At 41.0% G+C, this 20530-nt stretch overlaps 1 protein-coding gene across 1 annotated transcript in view; it reads left to right on the forward strand.

The window, feature by feature from the left end:
* Positions 1 to 15253: 15253 nt before the first annotated feature.
* rnf17 (ring finger protein 17) overlaps positions 15254 to 20530 on the forward strand; it is a 28372-nt gene continuing 23095 nt past the window's right edge. Inside the window, exons 1-9 of the mRNA XM_078262906.1 lie at positions 15254 to 15320; positions 15923 to 16035; positions 17934 to 18031; positions 18179 to 18260; positions 19212 to 19301; positions 19447 to 19550; positions 19750 to 19918; positions 20116 to 20192; positions 20337 to 20411. Of these exons, the coding sequence (XP_078119032.1) occupies positions 15254 to 15320; positions 15923 to 16035; positions 17934 to 18031; positions 18179 to 18260; positions 19212 to 19301; positions 19447 to 19550; positions 19750 to 19918; positions 20116 to 20192; positions 20337 to 20411 (875 nt within the window). The remainder of the gene's footprint in view (positions 15321 to 15922; positions 16036 to 17933; positions 18032 to 18178; positions 18261 to 19211; positions 19302 to 19446; positions 19551 to 19749; positions 19919 to 20115; positions 20193 to 20336; positions 20412 to 20530) is intronic.

The following is a 20530-nucleotide window of genomic DNA, read 5'->3' on the forward strand; positions in this document are numbered from 1 at the left end:
ATGAAATGTGACAAATGATACTGTCAATGGGAAAAGGTGTTTTTACTTACTAGACAAACTTAAAGCCACAAAATAAAAAAGAAATCACCTTTTTAAACTATGATATTCCAACTTCAGGTCATTTGTTGGATCTGTTGTCGCTGTCTTACAGTCTTATTTAAAGCTCTTCGAATTAACCTGCATGGAATTTGCTATACAAATAAAGCTGCCATGCCTTGTTGCATGCTGGGCTTACACACTCAGAGGCTTTTTGAAGAGGATGATGCCAGCAGTCTGAGCAGATGACGTGAGGGTAACAGAACAGGGACACACTGTGAACTGTCAGGTTTGGTTTAAAATCGGAAGTCATGCACAGCAGCAGTGGCTTAGTGGTTGTATTTTATTGAGTAAGGGATCTGTCTCGTTCTAAGAAAGATAGAAAGAGGGGCTTGAGGATAGGAAAAGAAAAAAAGGTGTAGGTAGTAGAAAAGGTGCAAAGGAGAAAGGAAAAGAAGTGAAAGAAGACACAAGGAAGTCAAGGAAGAAGAGGGGAGGAAGGAAGGTAGAAGAAAACACGAAAGGGAGAGGGGAATGTGAGAATGGTGGTGGTAAGGGATGGAGGTGAAGGAAAGGAGCGAGCCTGGAAAGAGGAAGGGAGTTAAAGGAGGAGGGAGAAAGAAAAGAGTTGGTTCAAGGGCAAGGTTCAAGGGATGGTAAGACCAAGGAAGGTAGAAAGGGGAGAAAGAGGAGACAAGGAAGTCCGGTTCTGTTTTGGACGAGACATGGCGTAATCTCAGGTCGGTTCCAGCCAGCAACAGTCATCCCTAGTTAATCATCATCCGTCTGGACGCTGGCATTCAGAAAGGCCCGGAAGCAATCTGTGCCAGTCCACTGAACCGTCCACCCACAGCTCCCCATCTTCTTCCCCCTCCCCCCTAAAGTCTGGTCAGCCGTACCAGCCAACCCTCCAGGATGGGTCGCCCATGTCAGAAATCTACTTCCACCTCATCTTGAGCTCTACATCCTGTGGCGTTTACTACACCGTCGACTCACCTTAACATCACAAGGCTCTACTGCTGCTCCGACACGGTGCCATGACTCAGCAGATTCCCCTTTCAAACCAATCTATAGCTCTCTTTTACAGAAGAGTTAAACATTAAACGCATGCGATGGTCAGTTCAGGAATGCCTACTATCTTTCTGTTGATCAGGTGTGTTGTAGCCCAAGGTTATCAACAGTCAGACCCAATTCTTGTTATCAACAGACCTTAAAACCAAAGTCACCTCCTTTTGTTTGTTAAATTCCTCACTGTGCAGCATGCACTAGTCATGACATCCCATCATTACTGAAAGAGCAAGGGTGAAAGACAGAACAGGCATGTAAAATATGCCAGGCATGCATGGTTGAATTACAGTTTGGGGTTTTATTGTCATCTTGAGGTGGAAATGGGGGATTACAGAAACGTGAGGCATCGAGGAATATGGCCAGGCATGCACCGATTGGGGCAAAGTGTTTATACACTCTGTGAAACTGGTTCTGCTCCTTGCCTGACCTAAATTTAGTGAGACGGTACGAAAAATCTGATGTTACACAGTAAAGACACACCAGGACAAAAACCCACACTTTGCTCAAATATTTACAGTCTGATTCAAACACCCTTAACAGAGTGCTTGGGAGATTTTATGAAAGCTACCACGCAGTGTTTTTCCAAAGCTGTCCTTTTTTTCTGCTGTCTTTGCTGGGTAAATATACTGCGCCAGTCCAGTGATGTTGTAATGTTTGTTTGACAGGAACGAGCCATAATACGCAACAATACCTTAGGCTCGTTAGAACAGTTTTCCTGGAACGTGCAAGATGATATCTGCAACATCTCACGTTTTGACACAAGCTTTTAACAAAAGCACAGTAATAGCAATTAGGCCTACATATAGGCTGGCCAAGACAAATACAATGACTCTATTTCTAGATCACGTGCATGTGTGGACACTGATGTCATCCTTTTACTGTGTTTCTCCAAAGCTGTACTTGGCCCATACAGTACACTCTCTTTTCAGTGATTGTCCACTTATAACCAACCCCTGCTCCTGGTTAAATCATGTATGTCTCCCCAACACCACCTGTTGCCTTAGTAACAGATTGTTTTACAGGATGATGCTGTTGGAGTGATTCGGCAAGCTGTCTTGATGTTTTGAGCATATAGAATTTGTTCCATGTGTGGATGGCTGTGGCGGTGCTGTAGCGAGGGACAAGTCATTAGTGTCAGTGTAAACAGGGAGGGTGTGTGCATGATCTGCTGGCTCATGCTTATCCTCAGCCTAATAGATAGTGAAGGCTCTGAAAGCAAATGAAGGAGAATTCATAATGGATTAACTAATGCAAGAATTCCAGCTGATTCTGCACGCTGGACTCCACAAATCCAAAAACAACACAACGCTGCTATCGTGGCTCCCTATTGTGTCCAAACTCAACAACTGTATTCATCAAGAATCAAGTGGTATTGAGTAAACAGTGTTTGGTCAAACTTCATGACAAACCATGGTGCTCAATGACGGAACAATACTGTCTCTTTTTAAATGTTTATATGGTTTATATGTGGCATTAGGCCTGTGTAACATGACAGGAATCATTCTGCTGCAACAGAGGTTTTTACAGTAGGTGATGGATTGCCTGAATCATTAGGCCTAATCATTAGTGTCAGATTATCACATGGAATGGAAAAGGCTCTGATCACTGTCTGAATGATTCCATTAACTTTCATTTACAAAAACAAACATTTCTTTGGAATCACAAGAAAAAGAGAAATCACTTCACTGTTTCATTTTTTTTGTACACCATGGTCTTGACTCAATAAAAGAATCTGAAATCTGAAATGCATGTCAGTGCTTGCGTTGTTTTCACACAGCAAAGCAATGTGCCTTCTCGCCTGTGTGCTTCAGCATTAATGTAGCTAATGTCAACGCAGGGACCAAGTGTAGAGCCTGAAGCTGGCAACCCAAGAACCTCACACTGAAATTAACATGTGGGGATGTCTAGTAGAGTCATGTTAGCCATGTTAGTGATTATCCCGTGCCAGTGGGTGAAGAAGGCCCATTTATGGGAACATATGAAATGTGACTGGCAGAGAGCAGCAGCTCTGGGAGAGACAGACAGAGGGGGCATGAAGGTCAACTCAGAGCCTGGAGAAATCAGAGGCAACGGAAAAAGATGGAAAAGCAAAGTAGGGAGTCATGTAAAACTAGGAAACAAAAGACAAACTTCCATGAATCCTCTTGCACTTCCATTTAACAATTATGTCACGTTAAAATTGTGGAGAGAACAGGAAAAGAAAGAAAAACAAGCTGTCATGTGTACGTAACTCTGATGAATGATTCAAGCTTGTGGCATCTACACTATTACATATGTTTACTACACACTGATGCTTTTCATGCACATTCCATTGTAACTACTGGGAGCAGCTTCTCTGGTGTTACGGTACACTGAAAAGTTGATAAATGTTGTGGAAATGTTCATTTTAGCTGCTTTATAATTCTGAGATCAATGGAGATTTGGAGAAAACAAAGTGCACAAATGCAATATGGTTGAGCTTCAAATAAGAAGTGTTACACGTACTCATTTCCTACCACAGTATATTATTGAAGGCCTTTTGAACTAACTAACTAACTAACTAACTAACTAACCAAAACTACTGTTTTAGAAACATTAACAAGCAAAACTATCTGCCCAGACTGTAGCTGCTGGCTTACACAGTCTGGCCCTGGGAGAGGAGCCAACACAATGTATGATTGTGTGACTGCAAATCTAACATTTAAGGAAGTCATTCTGTCAACCATTTCCTACAGCTTCAGATTACAGGGCCATGAGTGCGCTCGCGGCACTATGCCACACTTCACTACCACATTAGCCTTTCGTCACCTCCGACATTCACCCAGGTGTTTCTCCACGGCCACTGTCATGGTTTATTGTGGTTCTGACTGACAAGAGGGCGGTCCGGCTCTCTGCAAGGGGTGTAATTATGGCTGTTGGTTTAGCAGAGTGAGAGAGCGAGAGAGAGAGAGAGAGAGAGAGAGACAGAGAGAGAGAGAGAGAGAGAGAGAGAGAGAGAGAGAGAGAGAGAGAGAGAGAGAGAGAGACAGACAGACAGACAGACAGAGCCAGAGAAGGAGGACAATAATAGAGACTCACTCCTTGCCAAAGTGATAAAGGGAAAGGAGGAAAAACAAAAGGATGTTTGAAATGACAACGGAGAACAACAGAATTCCAGTTAGGTATCGGAGCAGGCAGGTGTGTGTGTGTGTGTGTGTGTGTGTGTGTGTGTGTGTGTGTGTGTGTGTGTGTGTGTGTGTGTGTGTGTGTGTGTGTGTGTGTGTGTGTGTGTGTGTGTGTGTGTGTGTGTGTGTGTGTGTGTGTGTGTGTGTGTGTGTGTGTCAACACTTGATCTCACCTGGTCTTTACTCAATGTCACTGAAAACCCAAAATATTCACACTATGGCTCTAATCTCCCCAGAGTCAATGTAAAGTCATATACAAACTTAAACATAATTTCTAATAACATGGACATTTAATTTAATGTGAGGATATTTTAAACATTTCTTTTCTTGCATGACCTTTTCAATGTTTCTTCTCTCACAGGTAGCTGTGTTGCTGTCAGACAAGTAGTTGCTGAGGAAGGATCCTTAGTTACAGTTTCATGGCCAGTGCATTCATTTGTTTTTTTTTAACACATTTGAACACCTTCCAGGCTACAATAAATCTGCTTTCCATCTTAATCACTTTCGGGGGCATTTTATGTCTTTATTTAATAGCTGACAGTAGAGAGATGACAGGGAATTAGGGGATAGAGAGATGGGGAATGGGTCAACAAAGGTCCCAGGCCGGACACACAAGAGATTTTGTGGTTCATGGCAGGGGCCCCCCCGATGGCCATCAGGGCTATGTCGAACTAAATGATAAAACAATTTTGAAAGGAAAAAACTGAAATGTTGATTCATTCTATTTGGTCGGCATTCAGACTTGAAATTTGCCTGAAGATTTGAGAACTGAATTGGACTGTCTCAAAAACACTTAAAAAACATTGTTTACATTATTGTTTCCCAATACAACATTTTTACATAGACAACTTTGTAATGTCATTGGGGAAAAAAACATTTTTAATCTATGCGTTTGAACGATCAAGAAGCCTCTTTCACAATTCCCCCTGCACACAATATTTTTCATGCTGCCTGCATGGAAGCCAGGGAAGAAATAGTTTTAATATCCCTGTTGAGCCTTTGGACTTGCTGCTCATATATGATGCCAACTTTCCTTTCATTTGTCTCCTTAGTCCTGGCTGAAACTATCATACTCCTGCCTCTGGACCAGGTGTGTGTGTGTGTGTGTGTGTGTGTGTGTGTGTGTGTGTGTGTGTGTGTGTGTGTGTGTGTGTGTGTGTGTGTGTGTGTGTGTCACTGTAAATCATGTGTGAGTGTTTACTGTAAATCCCAGGCTAACAGTTTGATTATTAACAGGGTATCTGTGCTTGTAGTTCACAGCAAAGCAGATCTTAAGAGACAAATTGTGGTTTTAACAGCTTCTAGTGAAGCTGTCAAGGTTTAGAAATTTCCCAGCAGTGCTTTGAAGCAGCTCACCACTTTACAGGGAAAGAAATAGAAGGTTCTGATTACTGCCAACAAACCCAGGTGTGCGTCTTCTGCCCCAGTTCCCAAGGTGATTCAGGATTATGATGTGTGGGTGTTCAGGTGTCGTTTTTGTAGCCACCATTTTCTGTGGTTCGGGTCCTCATATTTGGATTCAAGTAATCAAAGGCCAACAGTTCACCAAGTTGGATGGGGTTGAGTTGCTTCTTCATTTGCTATCTAGAAGTCTCTTAAAGGAACACACCGACTTATTGGGACTTTAGCTTATTCACCGTAACCCCCAGAGTTAGATAAGTCCATACATACCCTTCTCATCTCCGTGCGCGTTGTAGCTCTTTCTGACGGCTCCACCGGTAGCTTAGCCTAGCACGGATCCTGAAGGTAATTGGTTCCAACTAGCCTACTGCTCCGAATAAGTAACAAAATAACGCCGACATGTTCCTATTTACATGTTGTGATTTGTATAGTCACAGCATGTACAAATAACAAGGTCACATGAGACACAGCCATCTTCTAACCGTAAACAAACTGGGAACTATATTCTCAGAAAGGCGAAGCATTTCTACTCTCTGTCTGGTGCTTCTCAGGTGCTGCAAGCATATCACTCCGCCCAAGTAGCAGAAGTAGCAGTGCTTCGCCTCCTTGAGAATATAGTTCCCAGTTTATATACGGTCGACTTATCGAACTCTGGGGGTTATAATGAATAAACTAAAGTCCCAATAAGTCGGCGTGTTCCTTTAAAGGTCCTATGACATGCTGCTTTTTGGATGCTTTTATAAAGGCCTTAGTGGTCCCCTAATACTGTATCTGAAGTCTCTTTTATATAGGCCTTAGTGGTCCCCTAATACTGTATCTGAAGTCTCTTTTATATAGGCCTTAGTGGTCCCCTAATACTGTATCTGAAGTCTCTTTCCCGAAATTCAGCCTTGGTGCAGAATTATAGCCACTAGAGCCAGTCCCACAATGAGCTTTCCTTAGTATGTGCCATTAAAAAACCTCATAAAGTGAAATTTTCATGCCATGGGACCTAGCTACGCTTGAAAATCTGTCTAAAATTTGCAGACTAAATAGATTCAACTACAAGTACACACAAAAATGACATTCCCAAATTAAAATGCTTGCATGGGAATTAAAATGTATTTCTTTGGCCTTGGGAGATGAGGGAGATGGTAAGATAACCCGTAACTGAAAATTGTACTGCTGAATGCAGTCCTTTAGTCTTGTTTTAAATGGTTTAAGAAATCATTTAAATACCCTTTATTAGGATACATTTATATGAAATATGAACATGAAGAACATCAGAATCAGAATCAGAATCAGAAAAGCTTTATTGCCAAGTACGTTTTTTACACATACAAGGAATTTGTTTTGGTGTTGTAGGTGCACGTCACACATTCTCTAAAATAAGTTAAACAAACAGGTTAAACAGAACAAACAATATAAGTATAAATATATGTATATATATATATATATATATATATATATATATATATATATACACACACAGAATGTATTAAAAATAAGAGAGTAATAGTTAAGATAAAAAGAGCAGATTAAGTACAGTGGCATGTAGAGCCAGAGGGGGGGGTGTGGAGAGAGTCAGGGTGGTTTCTGTCCCTTGTTAATAAGGCTAGTGGCAGAGGGGATAAAACTGTCCTTGTGACGTGAGGTTTTGGTCCTGATGGACCTCAGCCTCCTGCCAGAGGGGAGTGTCTCAAAGAGTTTGTGTCTGGGGTGGGATTGGTCGGCTACAATCTTTCCAGCACGCTTCAGAGTCCTGGTGGCATAAAGATCCTGGAGCAGCGGCAGATTGCAGCCAATCACCTTCTCAGCTGACTGAATGACACGCTGCAGTCTGCCCTTGTCCTTTGCTGTGCTAGCAGCGTACCAGATGGTGATGGAGGATGTGAGGATGGACTCAATGATGGCTGTGTAGAAGTGCACCATCATTGTCTTTGGCAGGTTGAATTTCTTCAGCTGCCGCAGGAAGTACATCCTCTGTTGTGCTTTCTTGACGAGGGAGCTGATGTTCAGCTCCCACTTGAGGTCCTGGGATAACCATGATGGTGGAATGCGTCCCAGGCGAATCATGTCTCCTGACAGATGCCACCTCTTGACAAACAGAAATCTGTCAGCAGTACGTTAAACCATCAGTCATATGACATAGATAGACATTCAACAGAGATGAGAGGGGAGATTTTTTCTTTTGTGTCTCAAAGTGATCATTATCATTCCTGCTGCTTTTTGGTGCTGCTGGTATTACTTGTTGTGTTCTTTTCAAATAATAAAATGTGATGTAGTTAACACCTTGGTTTTGTATTGCTGGCAGGAATAGTGCATGTGTTTTGTCATGCAGAAAAGAAAGTTAGAAAGTTTAAAGGGATTAAATGACCAACAGAGTGCTGCTTTGCAATTAGTATCTCTGTACTATCATTAAAACAAAAGCCATGACCAGCAGCTCCAACAAGTATCTTTTCCCAATGACAAATAATAGCCTGGTGGATTTGGAGGCTAAACTACTGTATGTCTAAAATATGTCATTGCAGACCAGAGGATCCCATAAAATATTTCTGTTGCTCATACTTAAAAGGTTGGTTCACCCAAAATCCCTCTCAAATTATTTTTTTTCACTCACTCGTGGTAATATCTAGCTATGCAGTTTGGGTTTTCTTGGTCCAAATTTTGTGATATCTCAAATCTCTTGAGATAGAAAACAACCAAAACTATCTGCATAGCTAGATACCACTATGTTTTGGCAAGAAAGAAAAAATCTTGCAGTATGAATGTGTGTTTTGTTCTACTTCTAAAAGAATGGATTTGTATTTGGGTCTTGTGACAAAGTAAATCAGCCAACATTAACTTTGCCTTCTTTCCAACCTTTTCACCCGTCCTATCGCCCACCCAGGAAGGCCAAGGCTCTCACTGCCTCAGTCCGACCACAGGGCAGCTGACAGGTTAAACACACACACAAACACAGTGTCACGCTTATACATGTTCTTTCTCACACACGGTGAAAAGTATCTCCCTTTTCCACACACACTCCCACGTAGATCCGAACCCTCTGTGCCGACCCCCACCTCGCCCTGAGAAATGTGCCATATCGATGCTGAGAAGCAGGTCAAGCATTCTGCAAGTGCAGCAAAGTGAGATAATTGCAACAGAGACTGCTCTCGGCTTACTATTAAAAGACCCCCAACCCCCCTCGTCCCCCCAAAATCACCCAGTCTCCGCCCCTCTTTAGACGCAACCCTTCTCAACTCACACAACATACAAAACAACCTGCTTTTCCAAAGGCACTCTCTACACTCTCTGGTGTAAAAGGCCAGGTGGCAGTGGTGGTGAGGTGATCGTTTTTAGAGTGGACAGGTCATTAAATGCTAAACGACAGAGCGATAAGTGAGCCCGGCTAAGAAGCTGCCTGATTGGTCTGATCTCTCGCTCTCTCCCACCCTCTCCCGATCCGTCCCCTTGATGTGGATCCGTGTGATGTTCGACGGGTATTAGGTCACAGAGCTGATCTTAAAAAATGCAGCGGCTCTGCCACCTCCACCCTCTAACTATTCCTTTGAGGGGAAAAAGAGTTTAGGGTGCAAGGAAGTGTGACCAAGTGTATGTGTGAATGAGTGCACACAATCATGCACATGAGCATGTATGTGTAGGTATGGGTGGATGTGAAAAAGGAGGGGAGGGAGGAAGGGTGACTGAGGACACAACGGGTTTACAGGCAGTATGCCTGACTTTGGGTTGTTTTCAATGAGGGCTTGTTGGAGCTTCTGTGGCCTGGTGCCCTCTTTTATGGTGTTATGTATGCCGCTGGCACCAGAAGTAACCAGTCCAACAAAACAATCCAATACAACAGTCTTGAAATAAATAATAGCCTACCTTTGTGACATTTAATTTGCAGGTATGTAAATTAGGTACACAGAAAACTTTTCTATTAAGGAGATGAGCCTCCAGAGCAGCTTCAATGCTTCAAAGTCAATTGATCTCTACTAGAGGGATGAACATAATTCTTCAAACAGATATTCCCTCATTTGGACTGCAAAGCCCACATGACACAATGAATGGAGGCATTCATTATGTGTCTCCACTCATTTACAAAGGTTTTTCTTTTAATTTCACCCATCTGGTTATGCAGGGATAAAGTTCTCACCAACCACATCAGAGACCTGGGATTTGATTCCAGTTTGCAGATTCTCCATACTGGTTTTGTATTCCAGTGAACACAACTGGTCATGTTTGTCCATGGGAAGCCAGTGAGGGACCATACTTGTTGCTGCACTAGCGACACCTACTGGTTGGTCCAGGTGAATCTTATCACAGATGAAATGATACTGGCAACACCTCATGTCATGGAAGTAGCGCATGTCTTTCAATGTAGTGCGAAGGTTTATTTAGGATTGTGTATTAGGGGTCACAGCATACATAGCTATGGAGCCTATACTCACAAAATAGTTTCAAATTCAATGAAGAAACAAGGCAGAACATCCCACTGTCAATCATTTCACAAAGTAAATAAAAACATGTCAACAACACCGTCTAGTGCTACGGGGGTACCATGTGAGAAAATGTATATTAAAACCTACTGTAGGTTTCTGTGGTTGGACTCCTGTTAACCCATGCATCCACCCTAAATCTGGCTTTAGCAGTGACAAGGACTGCTGTACATAGGGAATTGAGCTATTCAAACTAGGACAAAGAGGGGGAAATAGGTTGGGAGATAGTATTTATTGCAGAAGTATTGTACTGCATTGCATTATGGTATACAGATCTGCCTATTTTTCTGGTCACTTTGTGGTTCCAGAGCCTACATAGTGAAGAGCCTAGAAAATCCCTCAAGACTGTCAATTGGCAATCTGTAACCTAACCATTTTGAGCGTATTGTGTACAAATATGAAACATGCCCCATCCCCAACATCAACATCATTGTGCGTCATGTGTATTAATGTGGTCACTTCACAAAAAAAGAGCAGTTCTGTGTGTGTTTGTGTTAGATGACCTGGATCTAATTATAACCACTATTCTCGGCCAGATAGCCGCCAATCAAAAACACAGGTTGACTCCAGAGAGGTAAAACAAAAAAACAAATGTACAAACATGTGAAACAATGTGTGTGAAATTAAATAAATTAGATTGACTTGCCTTACAGCTAGATGTTACACTGGTTTTTTGGGCTGAAAGCAATTCATTCACTCTTGGAGTATGATTGTTCGTTGTGTAAAAGCGAGACTATCTTTGACCAGACAAAGAGATTGGGGAAGGTACAAAGCGACTATCATTTGCCATCATCTCTGTTCTCTTAAAGCTGTGTCCTGCGGGGGTGGGAGTGGGGGAGGGGACAACCGCTTAAAGCCAATCCATGATCCTCCTGGGCCTTGCATTTCTACTGACCTTTTTTTTTCACACTAGGGGTCAGTGGGGCTTGTTCGGAAATTCAAAGGAAGCTAAAAGGTTCTACGAATGAAAAAAAAAAATCCATGATGCTTCCTAAGAAAAAAATCTATATGTTAGAGGTTTGCTGAAGAAACATCAAGGTTTATAAACTCCTTTTAAATGGTCTTGTTAATGTACCATGTGGTTCATCTGAAGGTTCCCAGAATATATTTGACTTCTAGCAAGCTGTCAATCTAATACATTTAATAGTACCATAATACGTTGTGACCTGTAACAAAGAGATAGGAGGGAAGTTGTTTTTTTTAATAAGACATTTGAGGTACACACAAATAGACGGCTTCCTATAGACATCATCCCCTGTCACAAGAGATGACCCACAATAAGTGATTCAGGAAATAGCTGGATAATAACAATGAAGCGGATGGATGGTTGTACAAGGCCTATGTGAGACATCAGGAGGAAGCTAACGAGACCACACACTTAATTAAAAGCATCATTAATGAGTAAGTGACTTTATAAGGGTTTTGGGGGGTGCAGGAGGGTTATTGTTTCTACGGAAGCACGAGGGAAATCACCCGAGGATGGGAAGTGACCCACATTTGGGAAGATGGGGGCGACCCCCATTCCCCTAACTGGCACCCCCACATCTCCCCCTGGGCAGGCAGCTGATTGGTTCATTACCCATAGTCTACTACCCACCCTGGTAAACACACGCAGACACACACACACACACACACACACACATATACCCTGCCCCCCTTGGCCTGGTAAAGACCAATGGCCAGATTCCTTCAGTGCCCAAATTAGATTCAAACGTAACTCCACACTGTTTCCATCTGCTGGAATTTAGACTGGAGGATGGGGAAAATATTCTTTTGTTTGACAGAAAGTTTACAAAACCTGTTCACAGACATGGAAAAAAAACCTATCCACGGAAGCAATTTAATAAGGTGATTTTGTTTTTCTTATCAAAGAAAAGTAAAGTCAGAGGTGAAGCACAAATCATTTATGAATTCATTTACATAGGAAATTATTATTATTACTATTATTGCAAACACCATCCCCAAAATAAACAACGTAACATACACCATTATATGAAAATGCATGACTGAACATACATAACCACGTTTTCTACCAATTTTATCTGCAACTGGGAGCCTCTCAAAAGCCCAATTACACAATGTAACCAATTAATGTCATTGTCTGTGTTATACTGGTATGTATACTGGTGTATTTGCTATTTCCCTAACTAAAAAGAAGGTATGCCGGATACATTTGAAGTGTTAAACATCCTTGAGCCAATGTGTTAACTGATCTGGGATGTTTTCCTGCATCCTATTAGCAGACAGGTGTATTTTATACCTGCAGGCGTTTTGACACCCCACACAAGGGTGGTCTACTTTCACTTCAGATTAATGCCAGGAGCTGTATTCATTTGGACACGTATGCAGAGGTGGGGGTTGTACTGTTAAAACACATGTATTTCAAGTTGATCTTTGGGGCTGCATCCTGCCAGCTCCAAATGGAAAGACCCCCTTTGATGCGCTGCACTTTCATTCCCCCCTCCAGGGATTTGGATGAATGCTCTCTGAAGGTTACAGTTTTGGCTGTGTTGCATACTAGATGATTTACCTTCACCATCTGATGTCTGTGCCTCTCTGCTCTCCATTAGCTGTCACTTCCAGTTACTTCTGCTTCGCTGGGTGGCTGACCATTGTCCTCAGGCGGCGGTGATGCTGGCTGCTGCGCTCAGATGGAAGAGAGGACCGACGTGCTGACGTTAGATCTGCTGTTGGAGCCTTGCAATTGGTTCAAAGGAAACAAAAGAATATGCAACATATAAGATGAATGTATATTGTGATACATAAAAGAAATGAAAGATAATAAAACAGTAAAGAACATTTAAAAAGTAAAAAAACAACAGATTAAAACATGGTTCAAATGGTGCAAGCTCATAAGCCTATAGCTACTCAGACAGATCGAACCCTAATGAGCTTTCCTTGCATATGTAAGCATCTTCCAAAAAAATCCATTACTACCTGTAACCAGAGATCCAAAGACAAAAGGATGTCAAACCGGATATTTCCAACAAGTGGAAATGTTCAGTGTGGTGAAATGTAGAAGTAAATATTTGCACATTTGAAGAGCTTTAAGGTTTAATTTTCCATCTGGCCTTTGTGAACCCATCATCTTACAGACCACTTGTGTCTGCCTTAGTCTTTAGCGCCCCCAAGTGCCCACAGAAAATAATGCATATTTAGGACTCAAATTAAATTATTACATTATCCTACATATTACAGTTTTTCTCAGTCGCTTTGGTACATTTCTCGAATCATCCTCGACATTTGCAAAACAGTAAGTGCTTTTCTCAAAACAATTCGTACAAATAGCAAAACACTATGGATTACCTTCAAAAGCCAATCTCTTGCTCAAAATCCTTAGTTCTCTCTCTCTTATCTCTCAAAAGTAAATATCTGTGTCAATGAACATGTCAGTGCCATCAGAATGACAAGTCCTTGTGTCACTGTGTACGGATAAGACAGTCAAATTGCTTAGTCATGTTGTCAATATAACAGTGTACTCTGGAGGGATGTTCTGATATAAACTATGGCTAAAGATTTGATGACAATTATTGTAAATTGTAGGTTACCCCTTAGTGTATGTGGGAGTTTGATTGCAAGAGACTGGACAAGATTCACATTTACACTTTTACTGTTTGTACTGTAATTTGTTGACAGACCATGTCATTGAGATACAGAAAGGAAAAGATAGCACTGCATAGCACAAAGAAAAAAAAAGAAAAAAAAAATGAAATGTGAACATAGGACATCTCCTTAGGGAAACTGTAAATGCAGTGCTGTAGGAATTACAGTGCAGTCTTCATCTGTTGACGTTTATTGTAACATTGTGTTGTGCTCCGGCTAGATATATACTTGCCAGTTGATGGTTCATGAGATGCACCTTTGTTAGAGAAAGTCACCTGGGAGCAATTTACCAATTCAGGACAGATTTAGAAAAAAAGGCTAATGGAAATGTATAGAAATATGCAGGACATATTATGACAACTTGTTCAACCAGTTTGCATGTAAAGACTTATGCTATGAACTAATGCCTAAATGGTGTGGGGGGTGAGACTATTCAACAGAGACCCATTATAATACATTTTGATCAACATGACATAAGCAATTGATAATGTAGGAAACAGCAGAGAATTGTACATAATCATTTGCATGGATGCACCAAAGCATTTGGAACTTGTTCAAAGAAATGAGAAACTGCTTTTTGATGTGCACAAGTGACACAATGATGTGAAGATTGAACAGGTAGTTTTGATAATTTCAATTCTGATCTGAGAAATGTACCATCAGGTAGGTTATATTTGTCTACAGATATTTATGTTACAACAATAAACACATTCAACCATGCATACCTTTTTTATTCATTAATCATGACAATTTCTGCAGGACTACAAAAGATCTGAGTACACTGCACAATGCATGATCCTATGGCCCATACTTATGAAGACATCACTAGCATTTTAATAAAGCTACAAGGCAATTATTACCTGATACAATAAGGCAAGGCACATCAAAGCTGACTGAGCTATGAAAGGCAATGTAATTAGTTTGGTATTAAAACACATTATTCATCATTAGTTACTTACTTTAGTTACATTACTTACATTAGTTAGACTGCAGTGGGCCAAGGCCCGGGACCCCCACTGACAGACCCCTCTACCCACAGTCACTTTTATCACTCACTATTGCGCATATTGTACTGTAAACCTTTGTACACCTCGATTTTTTTGTTTGCACACTGTGGACAAAAACGCGCAACGTTCTTTTCTTTTCTAAAACAGTTACAGTTATGGTACATATTTGTTATAGTGTCTTACATACATTTATTGCAATATTTCTACTATTTATTTGTGTTCTTTACTGTACCTTTTCCCATTTTCATATGTGTATGCACCAAGACAAGGCTTACTTTGGCAATAAATCTTATGATTCTGATTACTTAGTCCATAGACTTTTATGTCTGACCATAGACGGCCTGACACCACTCCCGGAGTTTAGGCATTGGCTTTCTTTTCTATCCGGCCTCTCTATCCAAGGGCCCTGAACGCACCTACGTAGTGACGTGCAACCGACCGCACCACCTGTTCTAGAGGTTTAACCTGTGAGCGAGACCTTTGCATAGACCGTTGGCATGCTGTATGGGTGTGAGACGCGAAAGAAGACGAAATGATGGACAGAGGCGACAACCCCAGCGCTGTCACTTGCACGTTGTGTGGCGAGGCATATACTCTGCCTGGTAGGGTATTTACATCCCTTTTCTTACAGTTAAACGCTCCGTTATATCGTTTTTACGATGCCTGAAGTTAGCTAAAAGACGTAATTTCGTCTGCCACCTAGCAAGCCAGTGGTAGCAGCTAATGTAAGCTAATGTTGCTAAAAGGCAGGTGTTTTGGCAGATCCTTAAAAGTTTTAACATTAGTATAATTATCTGAACCGAAGACTTCGAAACAGCCAATAATATAATTGATTGATTTCCCAAGGTTTCAAGAGGTTGTTTTGTCTGTGGTAAGCTCACATTCAATTAATGTTAACATTAGCTAGCTAGCTAACTTCAGTTCGCTTTGGAGCTCTCAAACCGCTGCGCGCCAACTCGCCGCTCGTCAGTCATTTCAGTGAGAGGTAGGCGGCAAATGGGAAGCGGTTTTGATCACGGCGGTAGGGCTATGTAAAGCGGTTTTCGCCCACGTGAATGCGCAGAGATTTTGCTCTGCCGCCCAGAGTTCACCATGCTGAACTTCCGGCGGTAACCTCCGGGTGGCAGGGACCGCTTTAAAATACTGTTAACATGTCACACATGGATTATACTAAATATAAAAATCTTGCTTTTTTCTTTTTCAGAGGATGAAGTTGACGGCAACCTCCCTCGTGCGCTTTTATGTGCCCACATCTACTGCACATCTTGCCTGCTGTCCATTCAATGTGACAGTGTCATTAGATGTCCAGAGTGTGAGGTAAAACTACCAGTGATCTTACTGTTGCAACTACAGAGTGGCTAAACTCAGGTATTGACTAAAGCAAAGTCAACAGCTTCCAAATATTAGTTAATACAGGGTCTTTCCCTGTTTCTCATAACTAAAACAGTGCCGTTCAAAATGTGCCTGTTTGGAACGGACCGATTGCTTGGCCTGTTGTATTGCTGCTTGAAGCTTTCTCCAGAACCATTGTACCATGGGCATTGTACCCTAAAATTGCTTACAGAAGGACCCCAAAGCACTTAATATGCAACACCACTGTATACCCTATTATTGACTTATTGTGTAGAGATGAAAACATTGGACTATTACATTTACCTTTACATTAAAAAAAAAATTTACTCACAAAATATCACAATTAAAATGTTGAGTAATCACAAACATTTGCCTCATGGACTGATGGCGGTGCGCCATATGCCACCCATCTGGCTCGTTATGACAGCAATCAGCAAATATCAGCGTTAATCAACCACCAGAACCGGACCGAGTACAGAGACGGACTCACAAAGACGACGTAGTCAGCCAGCTCCAGAATTTGTGCGTGTTGCTAGAGAGAGAGAGAGAGAGAGAGGAAAAGGTGTAAGGCAATGAAAATAAAAAGAGTATGTTTAACTACATTTTAGTGTTGTCTTTTTCGTCGACGATATTGCATGTTGATTTCGCCACTGTCAGCGTTTAATGGCGGCGATGCTGTCTCGTCGTATATGGTTAACGAATTTAACACTTCAGCAGAGTTGTTAATTTCCAAACATGCTTAGTGACTTGATGGTTAACGTTGAAGTATGGATTTGAGTCGCGGGGGTATTTTCCGACTGTAATGTTCTTTGTGTTATAAGTTAGCAGCACACTTAAACAACCGGACCCAGGGTGAGCGTAGAGGGAGATCTGAGTAAGAAGGAAGAAGTGGTGAATTTCCAGCTCACAGCAACTTAATACGATATAGTGTCTATACGATCTTGTGTCGGAAAAATGCCTTTTACTGAGTTTCCTCTAAGCAAAATGATCCGATTGAATTTAAGCTGGGCTTTTTTGTTGAGGGTAGAAATGCCTTTTTTATTGAGTTTCCTCTTAGCAAAATGCCGAGTGAATTTACACCACCGGTCAAAAGTTTGGGGTCACTTAGACATTTCCATTCCACTCCATTACAGACAGAATACCAGCTGAGGTCAGTTGCATTGTTTTTTTAATCAGGGCAGCAGTTTTCAGATTACATTATGTGCTTACATAATTGCAAAAGGGTTCTCAACTGTTGTAGAAAGAAGTGGTGATCTTTAATGCAATATCTACATTGACCATTATCAGCAACCATTCATCCAATGTTCCAAAGGCACATTTTGTTTACTAATCTGATATCATTTTAAAAGGCTAAGTGAGAAAACATTGGAGAACCCTTTTGCACTTCAGTAAGCACATAATGTAATCTGAAAACTGCTTCCCTGGTGGAGTGGAATGGACATTTCTCAGTGACCCCAAACTTTTGACCGGTAGTGTAAGCTGGACTTTTATCGTGAAGCATAGACACGGAAGAGCCACTGTTTTTTTCTCAACCTTTATTGTGCGTTTTTTTAGTTTTATTCAGTTTATTAATATCCAATATCCAGTGCTGTCCAAACTGTTCCAAATTCAAAACTCCAGGTTCATTGGGTACCCAGGAAACCAAGTGTGAAGTAGATTGGATGAACGGTTCATGATATTTCAAAGAGACACACACACACACACACACACACATACATACATACAGAGGTTTCCATATTTATTAGAGAGATTCAATTCTTGGATTGCCTGTTAAATTTGTGATTTGCAATGCTTCAAGTTCAAGGCTGCAGATATTCATGTGGTAGGATGACATTGAAAAAAACAAAGCTCACTCTCTGCAGGTTGAGTCAAACCTTCCTGAAGGTGGGGTGTTTGGCCTGCAGGAAGATAGCAGAATCATTGGCCTCATCTACACTTCTAAAATTAACAAGATGAAAAGGTAAAAAGCCATTTTCACTGTTAAGATGACACCTGTAGTTTAACAAATCTGTGGCCTCAGTCTTCTGTCATCAGATCATATAATGGATCTTAAAAAGGGAATGTGTCTTAACTTTGATAATTACTTTGGTGTTGTAATCTCCTGAAGGTGTGAGACGTTAAAGAATCGCAAAAGGAACAAGTTATCACCATCCACAGACATTAACGCCAATACCAAGCATGTGGAGCAGGTATGTTTGGATGAACACATGAGTTGCTGTTGGGGAATAAAAGTTGTCATGTCAGCCCCTAATGTTAATGTTTAAACTGCCTGTTGGCACATTTCAAACTTCACAGCGCTATGCCATTACTCCTATTCCTTAAGACATGGATTTTTATCTAAGTCATGTGAGCTGGCATTAAAGTACAGTAGTAAGTAAGTAAGTAAGTATCACGAGTTTGGGATAAAAACAGTGCTTGCAAGTCTGAGAGAAAAAGGTAAATTGTCCCCTGTGTGTTGAGAGTGAGGTGTTGGACAATATATAGTACAAACACAACCCAAGAGGGTTATGAACAGATTGATTGGCACAGTGACTAAACCGATCAATTTTGCCAGACTGTTTTGATTAATTTACCAGTAAGATGTGTGTGCAACTCCTCACTTATTGTCATATGCTTTTAGTTCTGACAAAGAATAATTACAGATACCGATAACGTGGCTAATCAAGCCTGGATATAACTTGAGAAAGTCTAATGGAATATTAAATGTTGCCCACTCAGGTGCATAGAGAATTCTCTTGCGTGACTTCCTTTTGAGATATTCTGAATATGTCCAGCTGGGGAGCCACCCCTGGGGCAAACCTAATATGCACTGAAATATTTATATAACCTGGGAATAATGCCTTGGGTTTCCTAGAGGATGTAGCTCGAGAAAAGGTTGCCTGGAATACTCTGTGAATAGATAAAATCCATGGCTGACTGAGGTGTATTAGTGTTACAAAATGTTTGATCAGATCAGAAGTTGTTACTAAATCTCATATTATACTTTGAGCATTGTTATTATAAGTATTATTATTATTGACATAAATTTGTCATCTGCCCTTAAGTTAACCTCAGTGAATTGGACAGGAGGAAGGGTTAGGGTAAACATGAATGATTCAGATTTAAAACGGTTATTTATTATTTGGTTATGTTTAATTCAGCCTGCTGATATTAAGGACATTGAGAAGGCGGTGGATGAGGCGTTGGTCCGAGCTGCAGAAAATCATGCCCTTCTGGACCACATCCATGAGGTGAAAGCTGCACTAGATCAGAAAAACAACTGCACACACCTTGGAGAACTTGATTTTAGACTCTTTTGTTATTTTTATTTTATTTATTTGTTTACATTTTCTGTGTGTTGCTGGAGTGTTCCATGCCTGCGTTTCATCTCTGCAGTCTCTGACGACTGGTCTGGCAGAACAGGTGAAGAGAGAGAGAGCTCGGCTGGAGATTGAGATCAAGCAAGCTGCAGACAAGGCTTTACATGCTATTCAAAATTGGTATGGATATAAACTGTTCTCTGCAGGAACAATATATTTATTGATATGAAACCTGAGTTCATACAGGTATTTGTTTTTCCTCTTCAGATTGTTCAATTCTCTTGAAAATACAGGATAGTTTCAGGCTAGTTCCAAGGTTTTCTGAAGAAATTCTGTAAAGCGACATATATCTTGATGTACGTCATTTCTTTGTCAACAGGAGGGATGAGCAGTTGATTCAGCTGCCAAAACTGGAGAAACAGTTCTCCACCAGCCAAGCAGAGGTGTGCTGTGTCCAGGAGAGGATAAAGGCCCTAGACATTGCCATGCAAATGGCCAGAGAAGTACGCCGTGTCCCCTTCCTGGAGCAGTACTGTACTCTGGATAAGGTATGAAATGTTATGCTCATTTACATCCCAACAGATACTTTCAAGTAAGCACACAATGCATGATCAGGTACTATAAAACTGGCTGCAGCGGTTACGTCCATTTTCCAACAATTTCCCCATATAAGAAATGAAGTCAAGCAAAATGAATAAAATACTGTGGCTGCTTTTTTATTATGCTGCTTGCGTGTGGGTTACAGGTTCTGGAGACGTTGCATGCTCCTGTGGATAACGAGTCCTTCAATATGAAATGCATTACTATGGATTCTGGAATGAGGTTTGTCATTTTTAAGCCTGATGTTTGTTTGCAGTGTATTATCTTATACCTTATTTGTGTTATTTCACCACTGCAACAGTATGTTAATGACACAAATAAACAGCAATACAAATGTATGTCATTTTTTGTGTGTTTGTGTTCTAGCTGTGTTTTCCTGTCAGAAGGTGGGAACCAGAGTCTGTCATTGTCTCTGACGATGGAATTCAGCAACCCAAAGAAGTGAGTCCATAAATATTATGTTTGGTGTATTAGTTTTTAATGTAAGTAAAGTTTTGATAATTTATTAGATCAACTGAGATAATGTTGTGTATCGTCACAATTTTGGCAAAGTTTCAAAT

The sequence above is a fragment of the Sander vitreus genome, chromosome 11 (genome assembly GCF_031162955.1).
Source record: "Sander vitreus isolate 19-12246 chromosome 11, sanVit1, whole genome shotgun sequence".
NCBI classification, from domain to species: Eukaryota; Metazoa; Chordata; class Actinopteri; order Perciformes; family Percidae; genus Sander; species Sander vitreus.